The 24560-nt window shown below is 43.7% G+C and overlaps 2 protein-coding genes across 5 annotated transcripts in view; one reads left to right on the top strand and one right to left on the bottom strand.

The window, feature by feature from the left end:
• Window positions 1–21397, top strand: part of SMYD2 (SET and MYND domain containing 2) — an 87824-nt gene extending 66427 nt beyond the window's left edge. Inside the window, exon 12 of one of the 3 annotated variants that reach the window (XM_073216928.1) lies at window positions 20997–21397. In XM_073216928.1, coding sequence (XP_073073029.1) covers window positions 20997–21086 — 90 coding nt within the window. In that variant the 3' untranslated portion in view covers window positions 21087–21397. Of the gene's footprint in view, window positions 1–3566; window positions 3771–17750; window positions 17775–20996 lie in introns of those variants that run through there. The other 2 variants (XM_073216933.1, XM_073216930.1) reach the window with 2 other exon arrangements.
• The window catches only part of PTPN14 (protein tyrosine phosphatase non-receptor type 14), a 120773-nt gene that overhangs the window by 8732 nt on the left and 87481 nt on the right, over window positions 1–24560 (bottom strand). For both annotated transcript variants that reach the window (XM_073216924.1, XM_073216925.1), the window contains exons 9-17: window positions 22785–22872; window positions 21906–21988; window positions 19223–19280; window positions 15931–16009; window positions 12532–13988; window positions 8211–8354; window positions 6906–7124; window positions 3821–3949; window positions 1204–1438 (exon numbers count right to left, since the gene is read on the bottom strand). In XM_073216924.1, the coding sequence (XP_073073025.1) occupies window positions 1204–1438; window positions 3821–3949; window positions 6906–7124; window positions 8211–8354; window positions 12532–13988; window positions 15931–16009; window positions 19223–19280; window positions 21906–21988; window positions 22785–22872 (2492 nt within the window). The remainder of the gene's footprint in view (window positions 1–1203; window positions 1439–3820; window positions 3950–6905; window positions 7125–8210; window positions 8355–12531; window positions 13989–15930; window positions 16010–19222; window positions 19281–21905; window positions 21989–22784; window positions 22873–24560) is intronic.

Genomic DNA, 24560 nt, shown 5'->3' with positions numbered 1-24560 from the left:
AGCAGATGATTCTCGACATTACTTACAGCAACATAGCAGGTATAATAAACCTGCAGACAGCCCGCCCTCGGGCCGCCTTCACAGCTGGATTAGGGAAGGAACAGGGCTCCCCCCAAGTGCAGGACATTTAGGCACCACTGTGGAAAAGAAGGGGGCACATTGCCACCATCACTAAAAAGCAGGTGACAGCATCAGATCTCACCCCAGCCTGTAATTACTGGCCTGCTTTGCTCATGAGACTGGGAGTGCCTTAAAACAAAGACAGCTTCATTTCTTCCTTCTAAGGGACCAGTCCAGTGATTGGCACATAATAGGTACACACCCAGTTTGGGCCCTTTCAAATTAAGCACTGCATATAATCTGGGTGCAGTGCATTAGTTCCTAAGATAGCCACACCATGAAAGAAATAAATTAATGAATCCAAAAATGCCAGTTTCAAAAACTACAAGTTGATGTCAGTAAGTCTTAGTATCTTAATCATAGGTATGAGAAAGTACTGATGGAGATTTTCTGCTCTCGAGAAATACAGGGCTTGTGAGATGCAAACCTCTAAGTGAAATAAAAAATGATTTTTTTTTACTTTATTGCTCTGTTTATTGTGCTAAAACATGCATAAAATTTACCATTTTCATCATTTTTAAGTGCACAATTCGGCGGCTTCAGGTTTGTCACAACACCGTGCAATCATCACCACTATCCATTTCTAGAACTTTTTTGTTGTCCTAAACAGAAACTTCACACCCATCAATACCCGCTATTCCCCTTTCCCCAGCCTCTGGTAACATCCATCATAATTTCTATCCCTATAAAGTTGCCTATTCTGGGTACGTCATATAATATTTAGAATCATATAATATTTGACCCTTTGTGTCTGATTTTACTTAGCATAATGTTTTTAAGGTTCAAACATGTGGCATGTATCAGAATACTTATTTATTAATGAGTAGAACCTAAATCAAGGTAGAACCAACTGGTTTACCATGGTTTTAGTGTATCTGCATAAAAATTAAGGAGAATATGATAAATCACATACTAGTGTTCTATATTGTACATATACTATATGAAAGAATATATATTTCAATGTTATAATACTTTTGCCACTTAAGAGAAAGCATCTTCTCTTTCCATTTCACCTCCTTACCTCCAACTGATAAGACCACTGATGAAGTTGGTAGAACCCTGACTGCGGAAGAAGAAACTTACACAAGAATCCTTGGACATCCTCTGGGCAGCCATGATCTGGCCAGTCAGTGTATTGCAAATGCCACACCGTCCTTTCCTGCCCAGACAAAAGGTGCTTGACCTTTAAGCCTGTGGTTGCATAACAACCAGAATCTGTTCGGAACTTTGTGGTGACCTTGAACTTGCCATACGTGGTTGAGCTGTGCTTGGAACCCAGTTTGGGCCAGTAGCGATGGCTCTTGGTGCGTCCGCCTTCCTGCAACACACAAAAGCAAAATTGGAAATAAGTCAGGGGAAGCTCTTATCTTTTCAATCTTAAAATCTGAGGATGGAGGAAAATGTGAATGGCTTCTAAGCCACTAACTCAGCAGCACTGTGCGGTGCCCACCACAGAGGAGATCCCACGCATTTCAGTTAAGACCAGTAGTAAGATTTACAATGGTCGCTACATCAATGGAAAATTTACGGGTCACAGCTGAGCTACAGTTAAATGTTAGGGAGAAGAGCCAGTGCCAACCCAGAGGCAGGAACAAGCTTGGTATGTTTCAGAACAGAATGGTCTCCACGGTGGCTGTAGTCTGGCGAGTGGCAGGGAAGGTGGGTAGACAAGAGGCATAGGCCTCCCAGTTCATATTAAGGAGTTCAGATCTCACTCTGTGGTCAGTAGCAGGTGATGGAGTGACCTTAGGCAGGGGAGGGACAGAGTCCAGTACTCATCCTAGGTCATGCTTCTCATTTCTAATAGTCCACCCAGTGCTCTTTCTGTTGTCCCACACTGACTACAGATGCTATCTCTATCTCTATCGCCTAGTGTCAGTCACATTTTTTCAGCCTGACCCTTTTGTTTTAACTCCATTGACAACTGAAACAGAGAACAACCGATTATACCACCTTTCTCTCCCCCTTAATGTTAGAATCATTTCTGAGGATATGCACTCTCAACCATTTACAAAATGGGGTCTGTTGTTGAGTTTTGCAGAGTTTTGAAATCACCGAAGTGGGCGGGGGATGAGATGGTGGCTTAGAAGGGGGCGGGCAGTAAGTAGGTGGAGACAGGAGAAATGCTTAGTGTACAGAGGTGTGGGAGTGAGCCGCAAGCACGGGAGGACCTTTGCTTTAGGGGAGCCCTGATGGCTGGCCCATTTACTGAGCAACACATATTCGAGGGCTACAAATAATCTTGCCCCGATCCATCTGGTTGAACTGAGTCTTCTTGAGTTTGAAACACACCTGCCTCTTTTATTTGCCAATCCTATGAAAGCAGGTTTATCTGAGGCCTTTGATTTATATTACTGCTGTGCACCTAAATCAATTACAAGCTTCAAGAGGCTCTAAGCCTCTAGCTTACACTAGACGTACACCAGACTTTGTGCTCCTCAGGCTGGCCCCTTCCTGCTACTCAGGGTTCGGCTCAAATGCAACCTCCCCAAAGGGCCCCTGGCTGCCCACCTACTTTATAGCACCCTAGCCACTCTCTCTGCCATTACCTCGTCCCATTTTCTGCTTGGCACTTCCCACTGTCTGAGCATACTTAATTTGCTCACTTTCTACTGTCCTTCCCTGTGGGCGGGGATCACACCTGTCTTATTTAGCCCCACACCCCTGCGGTTAGCACAGACAGCAATCTTATAAGGTGATAAAACTCTTCTAGATATATTAAGGAGAATGTATGCTTTGTAGGAAGGTCAAACTGAAAGTCAGCCTAGAGAAGCACAATGGATTCTCAGGAGCATAGAGTCCCTTTCACCACTATCTTCTGTGGACTTTTCTGGAATGCGATTGCTCAGGACAGTCAGTCAAGAGAATGTGACTTTCTGTTTAGTTCTCTCCATTGCCCACCCTTTAAACGTTTTAGGAAAGGGATAAGCAATAGCATAGATACTGGTAAAAAGCAGATGAAGCTAGTCCCTTAAATGACTTCAAAACATAAGTTAAAATTAAATGTAAGGAACAAAAGGAAGTGGTTAAACTTAAAACTTGAGAAGGTGCCAAGAGAAGAAACACAAAACTTCTTTCCCCAAAGACAGCAAGCTTCATGTGAATTGCTGGACCCACTGGTGGTGTGTGCCAGGTTTTACAACACCACGTAGCACTCTCTAGTTACAACAGAATAACTATGTTTGATTTGGCAAAGGAAGAGAAAGATTTTTTTCCCCTCTCCCCAGAGAACAGAGACCTCTGCAGGAACAACAACTTCTGATTTCTTTTCAGCTGATAAGCATGATGGCATGTGGAGCCAGTCATGCCCAGGGTAGGGAATACAGGCCGATTTACCCAGAGCAGCCCCAAGTTCTCCGATTCCAGTGGAAAGATGATTGCTTTGTTTGGCACACACAAGTGAGCTGGCGGAACTGAAGTTTGGTCCTTTGTGTGTTTCATTTTAGCTAATGGAAATCCAAGGAAAGGAGTTAAAAGCTGGGTGAAGAGAGGCTGCAACAATAAATTACCTTCGGAAAATGAAACAAATCTATGTGGAAGTCAGAAGAGAGAGCAGATGCATGCCAAAGAGAAGAGAATTTGCAGAGAACTGGGGCCATGGGAAGGTGGATGGGCAGCAAAGACACCCACACAAAGTCCCCCTTCTGGCCCCCCCCCCAACTGCCTCGGGAACAGACGGCTCTTCTGCCAGTCCCCTTACCTCTTCAGCAGTGACCATGGCGATCACGTTCACTCCCTGCTCCCACACCATCTGCCAGAAGTCATGGCACGTGTGTGGCAGGGGCCCCTGAGTGGCTATGTAGTGCCATTCTGCCCCTCCGACCACCACCTGGAAGCCAAGGAAAGCATGGGTCAGTGAGCCCCAAATCCAGGGCAGAATTATCCACTGGTCAGCGGTGCATCTCTATCCACCAGAAAACCTTGGATAATACTTTAGGCCAAATGGGTTAATGCCATTATCAGAAACCCTGAGACCACAGATGCTCGTGACATATTCTCACATGAAAACACTTCCTGGCACTCAAACCTATTAAAATATACCTAATCACCTTTTTGGTCCACAACCTACAGTGATTATGTACAAACCAGTGCATATGAAACACACACACACAATATTACATGAATATGCATGTGTATAACCTAACAGAATTTGTAATAGAAATAATAGTTATGCTTACTATGTGTGATTTCCATTCTTTTCTCTGGTCTATTTCATTAAAAACACAATAGAAAACACCCATACTGGTCCTGACTATGAACTGATTTTATACCCACTACTAATAGTGATCCACAGTTTGAGAAACAGTGCTCTCTGGCATCTTTTTAAACAATAAAAAAGTCTACCATGGAATGACATCCCTTGGGGAGCAATGGCTTTCTACTGCTGTGAAAGGAAGTGTGTCACAAACCTCCCCTGTACCCGCTATCCTGTGCTGTCACCCACAGGGTAGAGGTGTTGTGAATGCACGTGAGTCAACAATGCATGATATTTTGTCCTTAACATTCCCTTGTGCAGTACACAGCATCTGACTGAACTTTGGAGTCACGATTTTGGATAATAAAATTATTATCTCATGCAGCTCAGGGTGAAATGGGAAGATAATTCTATAGCTATACATAAGTTGCTCCAAATGTTGAAGGTCGTGTTCTCTGGATGAAATGGTGACCTTCAGAGAGCTTCTTTCTGTGTTCCTTTTCATTCGAGCCTTGATATTGCAAAGACAGAACTGCCAGTGCAGGTCTCTAGATAATTATAGGAGCAATGAAGCGATCCTTGTTTGAAACTTTTGTTCCTCATTTATTTTATGAAACTATATACTAACTTGATTTAAACAAAAACAATGTCAGTTATTGTCTCATTACACAAGATATGTTTAGGTCAAAGCTGGCAAGCAAAATCCATTTTCCAAGTACTGGTGGGAGATAACATTCATAGATTTGCTGGCTGGCTAGGAATGTGGTTTATCTGTGGAACTGTGATTTTAAACATTAGCCTGTCTGGCACCTAACATATAGGAACCATAAAGACTTCCAGGGCCTGCTGCTGCCTGGGGCCTTTCAGCATATTCCAAGTATTGACAGGAGGGCATTAAAAACTGCATTAAAAACACAACAACCAATGCTACTGAGGTAGATTTCATAGATGTGATTCCACCTCTGGAGCAAATAAATCTCTGTTCTGTGTTAATGGCTGCTTGGAACCCAGAGAGAAAACATTGGCAAGATATACAACTCTATTCCAAAAACACAAGAACAAGTTCTTGCAAGCTCTCCGGGTCTATTAAATGCACCCATGTCTAACTCGGATCCGCAAGATGAAATGTGGGCCTCGGAGAATACTAAGGAAGGGAACAAACAATGCCCTATGGACCCAGCTGAGGCACAGTGACAGCTTTTTTCCAGAGAGCAGATGGGAAATGGTAGAAGAGATGTGGCCAAAAGAAGACAACAGTATAATACAGCTATGTGAGATTTTCACACACACTTTATCAACAGCTGTGTGATTTGCACCTTTGTTTGACCGCATTATTTTGGTCATTGTTTCATAACCTAATCTAAGCCCATGAAACTTGCCACTGACAGTTTACTTAAGAATTTTCCAGGGCTCACTTTTTATTGTTTTAGTTCTCACTCCCCAAAATAACAGTAAACTAAGCAATAGATCCATGATAGTTGCTCTTTCTCATCTCTTCAGACAGTATTTTATAATACTTAATTATGTGTATGGTTATGCACCCAGCCATGGTATACTTTCCATAATCTGTGTTGACACTGTTATAACTGATACATGCACCAGACATTTGGCTGTTTCAGAGGCTCAAAGGAAGCTACCAATAATTCAGTTCCAGTTGAAAAGTTCAATGAACAAAGAAAAACTCTACACAAGGCCAGAGACAAGTTTTTAAGATTATTGATCATAACTGAAGACCACTGAGAGCCTTGCATTGTTAAAAAAAAATCCTGTAATGCTTTAACATGAGCGTATGAATAAATTCTTCTGCTTCAGAGGTCAGAGCAAATGGCGACATTCTAAACAAATATATTCCGATATTAGGGACACTGAGGAGGGGAAGGTATTTAGGAAACATTTAACTGTAAGTACATATATCTCCATAATTTTGAATTCTAAATGGGGTTGAGCCAAGCTGACTAATTTTAAAGTCTATGAAATACTGAGATACAAAGGTTTGAAGCATTTGAAGTAGTAACAAAACGTAATGACATTAATGCATTGTAGCAAATCTTACAAGATTCAACATCAACCACACTTACATGGTTTATGTTTAAATCAGTCTTCTAAATATGCAAATTTGGGATCTCAGCTGTAAAAAAGCATAACCTGTACTATTACAGGAATTGTTAAGTTTCTGTTGCCCTTGAACATCATCAATACTTCAGTGACAGAAATACAATGCCTGTGATTTCGAAAGTCTCCATCATCTGCTGATTATAAACTGAAAAGGACAACCCTCAGCTTTTCCCGTGAGTCTTAGGGAGAGTTATAACCCCCAGAGAGAAGCCCAAGTTAAATCCATTTTAATGAGCAAGCTTCAGAATAGCTGACCTGAGGTTTTCCCTGAGGCCACCAGGCTTCCTTCTTTCCACAGTGACAGGCATGCCCTTCCAGTTGACTAAGAAAAGCACAGGATTCAAAAACACTCCCTCAGGGTCTGGGGACAAGCCAAGACACACAGTTCGCCATTCCTACATTTTTCTTTCTCCCTGGATTTTTACTGCTACCCCAGCAATCTTTAACAGACCCTCCAACATGTGCACCTTCCTACCTTGATGTGGGAGGCATTAATGTAACCTGTGTTATTCTCTTTGGTCGGTATCAGCTCTACCCGGTTCTCCTCATAAGGGACAACTTCGCGGACGCGGCTGCGCTCAGCATTTTCTGGCAGAGCAGCTGTGCTAAAAACACCATTCGCTTTTTTCTTTGGAATTTGCTCATACTCTGTGAACACCATTCCCTCTTCCAGCTTCTTCTTCAGGGTTCTGAACTGCAACAGAAATTAATCTTTAGCTCCCTGAATTATCCAAAAACTGTGACAAACCCACCAGATTTCTTTAAATGTTCACCGTGATAGTGTTAATAAGTAGTTTCAAGATGTACAATTAATGCTCACTTGGGCTCATGATTAACCCTACTGCTAGTTTCTCTTAGCCAATAACCAATTTCCTTTTCAGTCACACCGTAAACGGAATAAATCTACAAGACCAGGCAAGAGGTGAAATTAAAAATCAGCATTTTTGTTATTAACACCTCGTTTTAAAGTCCTAGTGATACGGGGATTGTTAATCTTGATTATCCAAATATCCTTTTCTCCACTTACAAAACTGTTTTTACAGAGCTAAGTTTTAAGACGATACTGTCCACGGTTGTCTAGTTCTGAGGATTAGACCACCTTCTCCTTTTATTTTTCCCACAGCCAAACTATCAATTACAATAACATGGTATTAACTGGATTAAATGATCCTTCTAAAGTCCCTTCTGGCTCTAAAAACATTTAAATACTTCATATATACTGACAGAACTCTAAAACCCTAATGTTATTTGCACTCTATTAAATTTATACAACTTGTTTCTTAGCCTTTAGAAACTAAAGGAATGCCTTTCTTCACCTCTAAAACACTGACATGCAATTTCTCTTTGCTTTTCAAAACCAAAGTTCTCACAATGCCTTATCCTAACAATTATAAATCAGCCGTGTTATATAGCCAAACAAGGGGACAACATATTGAAAGAATTCTGTAAATGCTCAGGTAAAATAATCTCTCTAATAAAGGGTCAGCATTCACAAAAATTATAGAAATTGAAAGATACCACAAAATTGCTTAACTTCGCCGCTTTGCAAAAAAAAAAGAAACAGGCTCAGAGATAATGAGTGGTTGGACCAAGACCTTGCACTGTGTTTGGGGCTGGTGGATTGATTTAATACAACATAGATAGATCAGGTCTTGCTAATTTCAAATTAAAGAATTAATTCATCAAACAAACCTTAGCGCTGGCATGTTTGGGCAAGGAGAGCTTTGGAATCCTAAGAGCACAGAAAATGGGTCACGTGTTTGACAAGCCCAGCGCTTACCCTCTCGTCCATGGGAATTCGGGCGGCATCAGCTCGACTCTCTTCCCGCCCGGAGACCCGAGCGACGGAGAGTCCATTCAACGCTGCCAACATCAGCGGCCTCTTCTGCGCCTCCAGGCCTGCCATCTTCTGCTTCTCTAGATTCTTGTGGCAAGAAAAGGCATGCTCTCATTGTTTATAATACCAGTAGAATGCTGGAATGTGTTTTAATCTCCCCAAATCTGTAACTCCCCAGCCAAGGAATGCAGACAATCACTGTGAGTAGGGCAAATTCAAACACAGCCTTCCCATTATCCCCTCTGTGTCTGAAGAAGCCGGTTCCTGCAGGACTCCTGAGCTTTTATTTAAAAATGGATGAATGAATGAACAAACAAATAAGAGCAAAGCCTCCGTACACATACACCCTGCCGCGAGGCTTGTAAAAAAGCTATACAAGCAAGACGCTTCAAGAAGATCAAAGTTGAAGGAAGACAAGGAAAAGAGAAACTGAGTTTCATGAATAATCTAATCCAATCACATACAGACTAAATAGTAGAACACTTACAAAAACTGCCTGTTGCGTTGTTAAGAGAGCTCCATACATAAATCGTAGAGTAAAAAGCTTTGCAAGTTTCCATTTGGAGGGGCCAAGACTGAGGATGTTGATCCTAAACTGAGTCCCTGGTCCCTTGGGGATCAGCCCCAGAGAGAGAGAGAGAGAGAGAGAGAGACAGAGACAGAGACAGAGACAGAGACAGAGAGAGACAGAGACAGAGAGAGAGACAGAGAGAGCAAGCTGATGCACTTTAGCAACCTCGTCAAACCAAGCCTGGGGCCATCTAAGGAGACCGGCCAGACAGTGCCCTTGGTGCTTTACCCCGAGGGCCCAAAGGAATGGACACCGTGGCTCCCAGTGACCGTGGAGGGATTTGTCACTGGATGTGACTAAGCTATGGAAGAATACGGACCTGGAGGCCGAGCAGACTACTTAGCGCAAGGTTTGGATGTTAACATCTGGCTCTGGATTGTGGCTTTTTTATTTCCTCTCTAACCTCTCCTGGGCCAACACTCCGAAACCGAAGCAGTCAGGGTCTGCTGCTCTGCTCCCTCGTGCCCTCTAGACTGATTAAGGGACGAAAAATCTCCTTTTCCTCACTTTGGGCAAGCCAAGAAGAGCATTTCCCCAAAATAATTTTGTCTTCAAAGACAAGACAGAGGGACTTCATTAAGCATACAAACAGATGAATTTTAGAGTTTAATATTCTGATCCAAATGGGAGTGAGGCCAATTTGCAGATTCTTCTGGCTGCCCCAGAGGAAGGGGTCACTTATCCCTAGTTTCCTTTCAAGCCCTTATGTACTTTTTTCTCAGTCTATCATTTACAAATTTACTCCCCAGAGAGGTGTCTTGATGGATCCATGGTGCTGGTAGATGACCCAGATTTAGCGGATTATTCTAACCGTGGGTGGACGGGGTGGCACTACACCCCTACAGACATGCCCTCCACCCCTCACCGCCACCTACAGTCAGAATGGAGCCCTGCCCTTTGTGAGTGACAACACCAATAAGATGCTTCCTCCGGGGACAGGCCGGCCCATCAGATGCACAAAGGGAGCACGTCGGGAGGAGGCTCAACTATGACACAGTACCAGGCAGATTTTGAAGATTTGGATTTAAATTTGGGGGTTGTTGTTTATTAACTTTCTTATTGGTTTGTTTTTGTGAGGGAGAATTATTTTTGTTATCTCTTTAGTTGGGAAACGATTTTATTCCTCAGGAAAGCTCTGAGAATGCAGTAATTTTGGAAAAGTGGTCCTGAGGTCCTCTGGACAGTCCTGTTCACTTCCTAACTGGCCTGTAAGGTGACCCTTACTGGGCCCAAATGAAAAAGTAACCCATGTGCTTTTCTTGGGGCAGGATTACTACTTACCTAGTGAAAACTGAAACCCCAGTATTAAACTCTTTCTCTTAGCTCCTTCTCACTTCTATCAGCTTATTAGCAGACATAAAAAGTAACTCAATGATCTGACTGGCCTTTCTTTTCCTTGCACCTGATGTTGGGTTAGGAGGCTACAAACAGGCAAGGAGGAGCCACCCAGACAGCGGGCCTGAACCATCAATCAAACAGACAAGCAGCTCAGGAATTACGGAAAGTTGCCCATTGGGCAAGTTCTCACCATACCTGTCCCCTCCGGTTCCCATCTGATTAATTTTTCTCATTGTTTTCTTATCCTAGAGAGGCCCCGGCAGCCTCCTCTTCTTATCCATTCCTAACAAGCCATGCAAAAGCTGCCTGTGGTGGGGAGGACACTGGGTGAATTTCTTGATAAAAAAAATTGATGGAGAACCAATCCAAACTTCGGTGCCACTGGCATTGCTACCACTTTGCCGGGCACACTGATGTGCTAAATAATCTCCTAATCCTGCTCAAAGGTTGGGCAACGGCCAAGGGTAGCAGTCCTTGAGTTCACAGAGAGAATGGGACTTGGAAAAAAAAATCAACAGGGAAAGAAGGGGTGGGCTAATGATGGCCCCGAACTGTAAGTGAAGGGGTACAGTTGACAACAGACTTTTATCCCTATGGATGGGATGGGAGGGCCCAGTGGAAATCACAGTGGAAAGTCCCCTTCCTCCTTTGTGATGAATGCATGAAGCTCTATGGAGGGCACCAGTGCCCTGAGATTGGCTGCAGGCTTTTGTTTGATACCAGTAACAAGAGAAGAAGATGAAGATGATCAAAATGGGGCTCTGGGTCTGCAGATATCAATAAATATGGAGTTAGCAGCAGAAACAGCAAAGCTGAATGCTTAGAGTCTTGGTGCTGAGTTGTGTGAAAGGGGCCAGGGGCCAAGAAATGCAGAAAATCCCTTTCTACCAATGAATTACTTTTTCCAAGCTGAGAAAGTTCTCCCCCAGGGCACCCACCCCCGCGTGTCATTCCATCCACTGGCCAAATGTTTTATATGCCAGAGGCACAAGCACATCTTTCATGATTTTCCTCTAGGTTTGCAAAAAGTGGAAAAAGTTATGCCCGAACCAAATTATCAGCCCTACTCCACTGAGGGCCAACACTGTGAGGCTGAGGACGTTTTTAAGGTTTGTCTGAAGTGATGGAAGTTGCTACGGATTTGACTTCTGAGCCCAGGCCCTTGGCTTCCTTGAAACTCTGGTCCTTGACTCTTCTTTTCATGCTGATTCCCACTGAAGAATCAGGGAGACTTACAAACGAAGGGAGTCTAATGAGCTCCACCCAAGCAAATTTTTAAGTCACAACTTTGGACTTCCTGAAATAAGCTCCAACTACCTTCATGGTACAGATGGGGCACATGCAAAAGAGAAGCCAATCTGGGTTTGATTAGTTATAATGAAATGACTTTTTATTTTTTTTAAAGGAGCGAAAATTTCCAGGATGCGCAGCAATCGTGTTCTGCAATATTTCTTAAAGTAGTGACTACAATCTAGCAATTTCTCATTAGCAGGATGATTCACTTTGTTGTTCTGTGTGTGTGCTGATTACTTACACTCTTGCTCAGACAACATAACTGGCCTGCTGTATGGCATTTACACTGGAGGGTCACTTATGGCTAATACTAGGCATCTTCAAATGTTTTATAAGTGTGAACATGTGGGTATGTATGTATATTTTTATGTGTATTCGCATATGTGTGTATGAATTCTTGATAGAATAAGCCTTAGTGGGGACTTGAAACTCAAAGATAAACTTCTAGGTTTATTGCAATTTTCTTGCTTTGTGCTAAACAGCTATTGAGAGAAAATCTGAAAATACAGCTGGATACATCATGGTCTCATCAATGTCGCTGAGCCATCCTGGCACATAGATCTATACAGAAAGCTGTGCTCTGAGCGGACATTGCTCTTTTAATATCTAATTCAGTAAAAAAAAAATGCTTTCCCTGGTGGGGGAAGAAAATACCAAGAGATGTAGGAAGGCGAGCTCTCAGCAGCTCAAACAATGGGAAGTTTAACCCTCCAAAAACAGTAAAACACTGGCCTAGACACGAATCGCAACACCACCAACCTGTAACATCCTAGCCCCATGAGAGTTCTTTGTCCCGAGTATACCTATTCAAAGCCAAGGAATGAGAATAGAAGATTTACTTGAAGGGGCAAAAGACAAAGTTTTGTGAAATGAAATACTACCTGTTTAAATGCCAAAAGCTTCACTAAATCCCTGGCACATCCCTGAGTAAGCCCTGCACTTCCTTCAGCACCTAAGGGGTATGCTCTCTCATGTGCTACCCCATCACGGAAAAGGAGGCTCTGGGGAGACCAGCGTGTTTAAGTGGTCCCCCAAAACGTCCTGGGTGAGGAAGATACTTACCCTGATCATCATCTCCCTCTCTATAATGCTGTCCTCCAGGGAAAACATTTCAGACACAGGTCTCTCCTTCACAGGCTCCTTTTTGACCCTCTCCTTCACACTTGTCAGGTCGGGCTCTGAGATGGAGGGACCGAGAGAGGGCCCGTTGGGCGCCGGCTGGTCCGCTCGGGAGGCACTGATGGCCTTGGCCGGTCCGTGCCTCAGGACCCTGGCCCTGGCCGTGGCAGGGGGCAGGCTGACCTGGTCTTGCCTCAGCGCCCCGTTGCTGACACTTTTCCTGGGCCCGGGGTACTCGGGCGGTGGCTTGTTTGGGATCCGGGCTAAGGCCGCTTGCAGCTGGGCGCTGTACCCCATCTTCTCACGGCGCACAGGGACCTGGGGCATGGATTCCGGGGCCTCCTCTTCCTCCTCCTCCTCGCTCTCACTGCTGTGGATCAGCATCGTGGCGTCAGAGAAAGTCTTCTCGTGCTGATAGTGGGGGAGCTGGGGGACCTCATGGCCGCCCAGCCCCTCGGCGGGGGGGCCCCGCCCCCGGAGCGTGTTCCGCCGCGCCGTGGGGATGCTGAGTGACTTCAGTGTCATGGCCTCCATTCCGCGCACCATGCTGCTCATCACCTCCAGGCTGTGGCGCTTGGCGGCCGTGAGGGGCTCGCTCACCTCCTGGAGGGACTGGTGCACCACCGGGGAGCTGTCCTCCTGGAAGGTCTTCACTGACAGCTGCACTTTGCGGGTCACCAGGTCGGGGCTGCTGCTGACGTGCCTGTGGCGGTGGCTGGCGAGGTCGGGGGTGCTGGCGGCTGGGCGGGGCCGTGGGTAGGGGGGAGGCGGCCTGAACAGAGAGTTTTTGAGCATATGGGCCGTGTGGTAGTTATGGGTGCCTTGGAGCTGCATGTTGGCCAGCTCTGGGGTGCTCACTGTGTGGGAGATGGCACTCGCCCCCGGCTTGCCCCGCACGGGGTTATTCTTTGGGTTTACCTGGTCAGATGGACTGACCAGCTTGTTACTGTAGCCGCCCTGTGGCCCATAGGGGACAGTGTAGGGGTGCCTCTCCCGCATCTCGGGCTGGCTATATACCAGATCCTCGGGCTGGTTGTAGGCGTGGGTGTTGATGATGTTGAGATTTCGTAGAGACTGGCTCTGGCTGTCCATGTGCATGACTCCCCTCTTCATCTGCCGCATGACGGTCTCATAGTCGGGGGTCGGCCGGTAAGATGGCACAATGATGGCGCTGTGCCGGTGGCTCGGGATGTAGTCAGCCCGCATGATGTCATTCCCGGGGATGCTGAGGTTGGAGGATACGGGAGAAGCCTGGATGAAACTCTGGGAGCAGCTGAGGGAGTTGATGCTGTGCATGCTGCACACACTGCCATTGGTGACGGTGCCATTTAAATAATTCAAGTCCAGGCTGTTGTGAGAGTTGCAGTACAAGGCTTCTTCATTCCCGTGGAAGATGCTGTCTACAAGAAGGCAAACAGAGGCACGTGAACCTCCAAACCGCCCTGCTTCAATTAAGGTCACCCTCACACTCACGGCGGTGCTTTTTAACTTACAGAAGTCATAGAAAGTGACAGGCCGTGGTCTCCACTCATGTATTTCATAGAAAACCTGGAAATTTCTTGGGCAAAATGCCAACTTATAGAAGGAGCACTTCAGAGCATACTAAAAAGAATGTGGAATAGCTTTCACAAGTTCTCGAGTTTGCCATAAACTTTGAAGTCAGGCACCAACAACGGCCCTCACGTTGGGCAGACCTCCCTTGTGCAGGGCTGAGCCACAGGACTGGATACTGGGCCAGGAAGCCAAGAACTTCAACAGGACAAGATGTGAAGTTACTGAATACTTGGAGCTGACCTTCCTGACTGCAGTAGAAAAGGTCTCTCTACCCAAGGGACTGCTGAGCATTCATACAGACTCAAGGTGAATAAAGCAGTCAGGATGTCAGCATGCAGGGCTACTTCGTTCTGATTAGCAACCAATGGAGGGAAAATAAGAATTAGGAATTCTTTTAGCCACTGCCTGAAACTCTCCCCTAGAATTGGTTTCATTGTTGAGGTCAGTTCACATAAAAATAATTGATCGTTTATAGAGGCACCTGAAGAGATTAAAAAGCAGATTGCTAAAGGGGGAGCCATTCCAGGTGTCTGGTGTTCCTTTAACACTAACACACCCACACACAAGACCACCTCTTGCCCAAACACTTGTCTGTGAGCAAAGGTACACTCATTGTCACACTCGAGATCAAAGCATGAAAAGGTAGAGGAAGATAGGACAGAAAAGGTGACTCAAAATACTCAGCTGCCTGCAGAGGAGGGCGGTGGGCCCGGACCAGATGAGATGAGATAGGTAAGAAACACTAGGAGAACACAGACGCAAGTGTTGCATTTATCCACCTCACCTGGAGTTCATGCCTTCCCAAACAAAAACACTGTAACTTTGCTAGTCAGCTATAAAAAGTAGTGTTTTGTTAAAAGGTATCAATTATCTTAGTTCCATACTCAAATTTTGACAGTGCAGAGGTTCAAAATAGCTGGCATGTGGTAACACAGAAACTAATTGTCCATTTAACCTCCTGTCAACATCTACCATTTATAAAATACCATTCCTTTTTGAGACGCAGTTAGCATTCTTTATTAAGAGTACTGGCTCAAGAGTCAAGATACAATTTTCATATCCACCCTCCTCCAATACTCTTTCTATACCCCAATTTCTCTGTCTGTAAAATGGAACTAATAATAGTACCTATCTTGTAGGTTCATTCTGAGGGTTAAATGAGACTGTACATTGCAAGTGCTTGGAACACTGTGTAAGGAGAGAAATTGTTTGATAAATGTTGTTATTATAGTAATTATCATTGGAATGGATTTTTTCCACACATTTTGCATGGAGTGTTTAGGGAAAAAAAGAGGAATAAAACAGACTTCCTTTCCTCTGAGGCAATAACAGGCACACTGAAAAAGGCTGGTGGAGAGATGGGGCAATAGCTAAAATGAGGGATAGAGCTGATTTGTGTATTTCTTTCATTTATTCTGGTTGCCTGTACTTCGCCATGAAAACCTGACTGACTGTTACAAGCTTTCTGATATCAGCAATGATGGCGAGAGTATTCCTTTGGGCCCAGCTGTCACTCTCTTTCTAAGCCCACTTATGAGAGGGAAGAGAAAAGGAACTCGATCATTGCCTTCCCCAACTCCCTTTGCAGCCAGTTCTGGGGAAATGTTTCTCTCAACGGTAAAGGGTACTCTACACTTTTTACAAATCGAAGCTGCTGCCTGCTGCCATCCAGACAATCACAGAGTTAAAAAGAAAGTGTTGGTGTCATCTAAGAAAGACAGTCTTCTTGACCGCTTACCTGTACTCAACTTTTTTGTCTTAACAAGGGGAAAGGGCAAACAGGCTTACCTTGCGAAGTGTGGGTTTCCGAGTAGTGTTCACCACACTGGACGTGCATAGGAGGCAAGATGTACGGCTGCTGCCGAGGCTAAAACAGAGAACACAGCATGGTGGGGGAAGACCTTGGCACACACAGCCCTCCACTCTCCAAGAAAACCAGCCGAGCACATGACAGTCCCTGCCACTCCCCGATGTCCCAGCAAAGTGCCCGATGCCTGTTCTGCCTGTCCACCCAACCCTCTCCCACTCATCTCTACCCACTCTCAGCACTAAGTTTAAGTAGGACTGGAGAAAGAAGAAGGGAGAAATAAGGAGGCTGGTGCAAGGTAAGAAAAAGAGGCTACAATCAACATGAATGTACCTGTGTATAATATATTTTCTAATACATTTGCAAAGCTCTCAAGGCCTTTCTAAAAGGCGTAACTCAGAACATGTACATTATTATGTTCCACCTATGAAGTAAGGAGAATAAGGGACCTGTTTCATTCTACTCAAAATTGACTGTCTCCTGGAGCCAGAAGCCCATCCATACACATCGACACAGCTGTACCTTCTTTGACCCTCGTTCACAGCACCACATCAACCTCAAATAGGGACAGGGGCAGTGTTAAGCTAGGCCCATTTGCTAACTTGTGTAAAATCTGAAACGGGAGGCATGACAGTGTGTAGTTCTCAATACCACTTATGGGCCTTCCCATTGCTGAACCAAATGTGGAAAGGTCTTGCAGAGAATCCACTTCTACCATCCACCCCTTCAGTGAAGAAACTTATTTTCGTAAGATTCTTAAAGATGGCCTTTTAGACTCAGCTGAATAATTTCTTGCTGCAGAGGAGGGTAAACATTTAGAGGGAAATAAAATGCTTATATGGGTTCAATATTTGGTGAGCCAACAAAGGAAATAGGATTAATGGCTAATGTGATCATAAGCAAGTCACTTAACCACAGAAAGTCTCAGCTCCCTGTCAATCAAATCAAGCCTCTTCCCTCCCCCTACCTCAACCATAATCTATTTTATGTACATAGATTGGGGTGCCAGGTAAGAGTTGTTTAAAAAGTTTTGATGTGAAAATAATTCTTGAAAGCTTTAATAGCTTGTAAACCACCAAACAGGATAATCTCATATTTCAATTTGATTATTTTAACATTAGCCATATAGATATTAGTTTAAATGTTTACTGCTTTAGGAGAGAAGCTAAGATCAAGCCGAAAAACCCCAAAGCCAGTAGGGGTCATACTTTCTCAGTATCCCTTCATAGAAGAAGAGCGCACGTCAGAGTCTGACGCTGATGAAATAACTCATCTACCATTTCCTCTGCTACAAATAGGACTTAAGCATCAAAAGGGCAAAAAATGAGGGAAATGAAGATAATGGATCCAAAAAACTTAAAAGAATCAGAGAAGAAAAAAAAAAAATAAGTGAAATAAATCTCAGAATGTAGTTCAGGTTACCAAAGAAAAGGTGCTATATTAACTTTCCTAAATATTCCCAAGTCTCCTGTTGGCTGAATTTTGAGGGCAATTTAACAACGTTTTTCCTCTTCATGGTGATACATAATTGTACTTAATTTTTCCAGAGTAGGACTGCTGGTTTTGAGGCTTAAAAAAAAACAACTGTGGGGTGGGAATAGAAATATATGGCAAGGCAAAATTGTCTCACTGCCGTCTCCTGCTATTAAAAAAAAAAAAAAATTAAGTAAGTGACTTTATGAACTAGCAGAAATGTGCAGGCAAAGAATAATAATATCTAATCCTTCAAACACCACTTCGGGATAACATTATTTTTTCTATCTCTTTATATATGCCAATATATTATTTTCTTTCTTTCGAGACCTGCTAATACAGAAACAAATTGCATGCCATAATATAGGCAGAAGGGCAAGAATAAAACAGCCATCAGCAATCCTAGGATCAGCAAGGAAGCCAAAAGGAGACAATGGTATCTGGTTTTACTCTCACTCATCCCAAGGAACAACTGGCACAGTGATTTAGCCCTCGAGGGCAGAGGAAAGGGAGAATCCATGAATTTGGCTTCCTACGGATTGTCTCCATCCAAATAAAACAGGAAACCTTCTGTATCTTCACCAGATAATGAGGATGAAATCAAATCACAAGATAGTCTTAAAACACGTTGCCTCTCATAGTGTTTCATGGACATAAGTGAAAAATTATCTTGCTAACAAAGATAAGTGGACTCTCAAGAAGGGAAAAGGAAAATAATATTAACAAAGGAGAATAAAGAAATCAGGGCCATGAACAAATCTATTGGTGCTACAAAGGAAAAGTTCAAAGTGACCCTCCAGGCAAGGGCCACTTGTGAGATGTGCAGAATAGTGAGATTAATGATATTCACACAGATACTCAAATACTATTATCTGATGATATAACAATCCAGCTCTAGAATTCTAAGAGTTCATGTGTATGCATTTTCTAGAAAATAAAATGTTCCTCAAAATTTTCCTTTTAAATAAGTTGAAGATAAGCCATAGGAAGAGAAATTCAATTTTATTCTCTTATCGACTCAAAGGAACTGTTCACATAGAAAAACATAAAGGTCATATGGTTATTTTGATTTCGTATAAAAAATATCATAACTTGAAAGATTCATGACATAAAAAAGTAGAAACCAACTCTCCCACATCTTTCTATGATGCTATCCTTAGGTAATTCTCAAAATAAAACAGCCTCAGACGTAATACATACACTGAAATTAGAGTTATGTTTCCTTATTCACATAAGGGGACCAGTTAAAAAAAAAAAAAGCTAGTGTTAGGTAGAAAAGGGGATCAATTCAAGTTCTGTTGGCCTTAAAATAAGAAGATGTGCAATTAATCTTCCCCACCGAATACTTGACCTGAGACCATCAATGAGACTCATTCCATTTGCTCATTTAAAAAACATTTTCTGACTAGTTTATTAAGCTCTATCACTGGCAGAAAACACAAAAGAATTTGTGTAGCTGATAACTGAGGACATGTCTATACACAACAACCAGTAACAGTGACAAAACAACAGATAAGCAGGTGGATAAAAATATACAATAGGTGGCCAGCTGATGGAGCATGCCCTCATCAGCCTGGACCAAGACTTACTCTAAAAGGGTGAACCCTACGCCATGCTCAGAGAAGTGATGGACATGCATGGGCCAAGGGGGACAAATGGATGTTAATCAGACCTGCCTGAAGACCGATTCCCTTCTGTGTTCTCCAGATCTTACCTGGTCATGAGGCCCTAGTTAGCAATAAAAGGACACTCTGTCCCCAACAGTCAGGATTATCTGATCACCGAGGATTTTATACGTACCAGGGAGGACCGGCTCCAGGTGGGCTGGCGTCTGATAGGGGGTGGAGAATTTGACTGTCTACATGAAAAGTGAAAAAAACAAGAATGTTTTATATTATATTCATTCTATTTACCAGATCTAAGTCCAGACAGATGACAGAGGGACAACGGGGAGAAATAGGCAAGAAGAGTAGGACTCACAGCAAAACAACCATTATTTTTTTCAGGATGGGTGACACTATGAACAAGTTCAATTTCTTTTCTTATTCTTTTATTTTCAAAATGTTTGGAACATATGATATTTTTACAGTATGTTTTATAAAGTATTAGAACAAGGAGCTTATTTCTAAAGATTATGAGAGAAATAAGCAAGACTGAAAAATAACACCATCATTACATGGATTTTAAAAAATTGTATTCTTCATACCTTCATGTATGTGTCAAGTCTTTCATAAGGAAAAAAAGCAAGAAGAAAAAATTGTTTTTAAATGCTGCCAGTCAAATGAGAATCCAAAATAGATTCAATATTTTTTAGTAAGACCCTACAAAGGTACTTTAAATTAAGATAATACAAATATTTATCTGATCAGATCCTATCCAGACTGAGAATCAACATATTTTTCTAATATACAGATAAAACTGAGCGGAAACTAAGATTATTATCAAATTCTTGAGAACTGAAAGCAAAGGTGCCCTTGAGGAATGGGTCCCAAATTCCAGAGCAACAACTTCCCCAATCTTAGCGAGTTCATATACAAAACAAAAAAAAACACCCCACGACATGTAGAATTTTCCATCAAGCTAAAATTCTTCAAATTAAAGCTAAAATATCTTCTGATATTTTAGCTTTCTTTCCTTTTGTATAATAAAATCTCCTTTATGAAGTGATGAAAACAATATAGTAATGCTGGATTTTTTTTAGTGACTGGCCAAATACAGTATTATCGGACCTATGTTATACACCCTTCCATTCTCTGCAATTTTTCTCCCCAAGTCAAGAAACAGGGGAACCACCCCCTGGAGCCATATCTGCAGATGACAAAATGACAAACAGTAGTTTGTGAGCTTAAAAAACAAAACAAAACAAAACAAAACGACAGTCTTTTAGAGGTCAGACAGTGGAGACCTTTGGGGAAGGATGCTGTTGAGAAGATGCCAGTTTCCTAAAACTCCAGAGGGTTATCCCAGGCCTTAATGCTGCCTATGCTGAGACTGACCCTCTATACAGAATTCACTCTGCATATGGGATGTGTGTGTGTACTTTTTAGAGAGCCCCAGCTTTTATGGGATAAGAGGTTAGGAACCTCCCGGACCTGCTTAGGGAGAAGGAAAGAATGGTCATTGCAAAAACAGAAAGGAAAACAGAATTTTTTTAGTTTACAGTCTACTATGTGAGGCTCACTAATATTAGAAGAAAAGACCACAAAAGAAATACAAAATCTCAGAAAATCTTATAATAACACTACTTACTGAGGAATGGTCAAACCAGAAGACAACAGTAAAATTCAGGTCTCACAAGTGTTTTTTTTAAACTTACCCTCCAGAAGTCACCAACCATAAAATTCTTGTTAATGTCAGAGACACCCCCACATATCAAAGGTAACAGCCGAGTAGAACGGCACAGAAGTGATCTAGAGGGAATCTGTTCAAAGGGATGGCATGTGCATGTGTGCGCGCATGTGCATGTCCCTAAGACAGATACGGCTGCTCAGCCTGCCGCCCCCTGATCAGTGCCCTTCTGATTTACATTTGCAAACTTTGCCGGCAGTCCTAATACCATCAAATACACTTGCAGACTCCGACAGTGACCAATTGCCGTGACTGGTTTGAAGAGCCTCCATCGCACAGAGAAAAAAGTCTGCCAGGACCTGACGCCCGGTTCTAAAGCAGCCGCCTTCTTCAGCAGGAGCTGCTCCGGGCGACTACTTTCACATCTCGGGATGTGCCCACTGGGGAAGTGGAAAATGAGTCCTTCCCTTGCATTTACATCCCTGAAGTTCTTTGAAACAAAATTAAGCACCTTGGGTGCCCCGAACTGCAGAATGTACTCTGCTGAGGAACGTCGTTTGAAGGCAACCGAGGTCACGGCCACAGTACGGTGAGCCCCGGCGCTCTACAGCTGAGGTCAGGTCACATCCCAGTCCCGTATCAGACTCCCTGTATCATCCTTATTTCCAAATTAAATTTTAAAAAACACACATGGACTCGTGCCATCTATTATGTCTTCCAAGTCTTCCTCTAATTACCCTGGCCTCTCATTTTCAGGCAGGTGGCATGACCCCGAAGCGCACGCAGGGTTAGCCAGCTGTGTCAGCGAAACAGGGCTGAGGATGACAGGAGCACCTTCTCTTTCAAGCTCGCTTGTTGCCCCATCTGAACAGGGCGACAAGGCAAATTGGGAGCCGCTCGGTTCCTCCAAACTTGTAGCGCAGGCTGGACAGGCACTGATGTGGGCCACCTGTCCGCATCAACAGGCCTCTACAGCCAATTTGTGCCTGGTCCTCTCCCCAGGCACAGGCACTACCCTAGACAGTCTTCATCATTAAAGTTCTTTCATACCTGCCCAGCTGACACTAACTGCTCTAGCTTCTACAAGGAATGAGGGGAAAAGTGAATGGAAAAAGCCCCATATACCATCCCTCCAGGACATGAACTGGATCTGGCCAAGCCACCTGGGGAGAGGGCGGACTCAGTGTCTACTTACTCAGTGCAGATTTTGTTCTGTTTGTAAAACTTGTGCCGCACAGCAATCAACCGGGAGATATACTTGGCATTTTCAATATCATCCTTAGAAAAGAAGAGACAGTGAAGAAAATAAACATTTGTTTGTTTACCCTTGTATTTCACTAGGATTCCTCTGAACAGGGGCTCTTGTGTCCTCCCTTCGAGTCAAGCATAAAACAGCCCCGAGCTGCAAATCAACAAACATGCTGGAAGCCAGCGGCAGCCGTGCCTGCCGAGCCACTAACGGATGGCAGGCAGCACTCTCTGCTAAGAGTCCCTCACGCCCAAGCACTGCAGTTACCCTGATAGACTGGCATGCCTTTACATCATTCCACACCCAGTGCTTTCACAATAAATAAATGTATCAAGGCAGAGCATGGAATAAACAAGCATCATTAAGTGAGAGGCCCTGAGGTGCATGAAAGGTCTTGGCATGTAACAGGTCCACTCTACAGAAGGACCGTCACTCAGTTCCCTTCAGGACTGCGCTATGATGGGAAAGAAAACCCAGATCAGCGAGCAAAAGACCATGCCATACAGTACAGTCAGAGATTACTGGGTCAGGATCATAACTACAGCACAGAGGAGCACAGGATGCCAGACAAGGTGACTATCACAACCAAGGCAGCCGGAGGAGCCCAAATCCTGGACTCTAAGCACAGCTTGGAAACCCGGCATTTTACACAGGAAATCCCCACCGTTATCTGGATATGAGTGACGCTAGCACTGGGCAAGCACTGGAAAGTTACCAGTTCAATAGAAACTTGTTCTCTCGCTCTCGGGAGAGCAAGGAAAGGATATTATGAGTTAAGAAGTCAAACAGCAAGCCTGGGACCCCACCTTTGTCCATTTTGCTTACTGTGTGAAACAGGGCAGTCTCTTCTTTGTTGATGAGCTCCACTAGAATAGTCGACTTGTTGTGAGTGATATTCCCGAAATCGTTCCACCTGGTCAAAAGAAACGCAGCTGTGTTTGTCCAGAGGTGCTCCACGCATTTGTGAATCAGCGCAGGAGAGTCATCTGCTACGGTGGAGTCCCATTTTACAAATTATGATTTACCTATATTTTTAAAAGCTAAGTGTTTCTTCTCTCAAAGCAGAAAAGTAAAGAAAATGCAAGCTGCATCCAGTTAAATAACTAAAAATACTACGTAACATTAATCTAGATACTGCTGTTCATAAAGGGGTTTCCTTTATGACCAGCTATAAGGACAGCATGCAAGGGACTTCTGCTGCCTCACTTTTCACATTTCCAAACTGGCTTAGCATTTCCCATAATCCCTGATTTTAATGAAGAGAAGCATATTTAAAAATTAGGTGTGTCCAAGGATCTAGGCTGAAGAATCCACACAGATTTTGTGTTGCAGTGCACACCACAGATTAATCATACCACCAAAGGGCCCAGGGAGTGTTTAATGTACCTGCATTTTTACTGTCTACATGCACACACACAATTTCCTTCCCTTTGCTTTATCTAAAATAAGACACACAGAAATAACCAACAGATAAAGGAAGGCAAGCTGCTCTTTCCCATTCTACGTGCAGCCAATTTCTAATGACCTCGTACTACGATCCACCTTCCACTGTGTCCCTATATGTAATTCCTGTCCTGTGATTGCTCTCCATCCTCCGCTTCCGCCATCCTCTGCCTGCATACTCCGTTATGGCCCAGCTCAGGAGGCCCTTCCTCATCCCCACTACCCACATGCTAGGAAAGAACCTGGCATAGTCCTGTCTCGGCCATCACACTGTATCACGATTGTTTACTTCTGGGACTAGACCCCTCACTAAACCAACCTAGACCAGAGGCCCTGTGCCCAAGCTAGAGACTCTGCTTTCTTCCTCTCCCTGTTCTAACACCAAGCCAGGCTCCTGACAGGCAGCAAGCAATCCAAGTTTGCTGAAAGACGTAAAAGTAAAATACTGCTCCCATCTGTGTAGAGTACAGTTCTTCATCAACTGTCTACGGCAGACAAGGCAGCTATTTTTGTTCCTCCTTTAAAGATGAGGCAATTTAGATACAGATGAGCACATGGCTTAGCCACATGCTCTCTGCTCATCAGGGATGGATGAGTTCTAGACCTGGAGCTGCCATATTTCCTCCCGTCACATCTCCATTACATCAGTTCCAACTGTGTCTGGATATGTCTGCTGGGGCCATACTCTCTACAGGTGCTCAGCACAGCTGTCTGCTGACTCCCAATTCCACCAGATTACGTCTACACGTACTCATAGCTACATGCTTCTCAGTGAAGGTCTCTAGTGACAAGCGATATTTGGTTTCCTCTGGCTCCGTTCCTTCCAGTCAACTGCCAAAACTCTGCATCCATGCCTCACTCCACCATGACTTTACCTGGTGGCATAACTAACACAAAACTACAGGAGAAATGAATTCCCATCCTACAGGGGTTTCAAGATAAGTGCCAACGGCAGTGGTCTAGAAGCAGTTCCTAAGGAAACCGAACAAAACCTGTGAGTGGCTTACGATCAGCAAACTTTCCAAATGATATTTTCTTCTGTTTAACCTCAATAATGGGAAGGCAAGACTTGCTGACTTCCCCAGACTTGAGGGAGAAATGAAACCTTGATTTTGCTATGGAGAATTGTGTGGGACAACATACCTGGAAAGCTTCAAA

This window comes from Manis javanica, chromosome 11, assembly GCF_040802235.1.
Source record: "Manis javanica isolate MJ-LG chromosome 11, MJ_LKY, whole genome shotgun sequence".
Taxonomy (NCBI): Eukaryota; Metazoa; Chordata; class Mammalia; order Pholidota; family Manidae; genus Manis; species Manis javanica.
The sequence above is the reverse complement of the archived record's forward strand: the minus strand, read 5'-3'. Positions and strand labels throughout refer to the sequence as shown.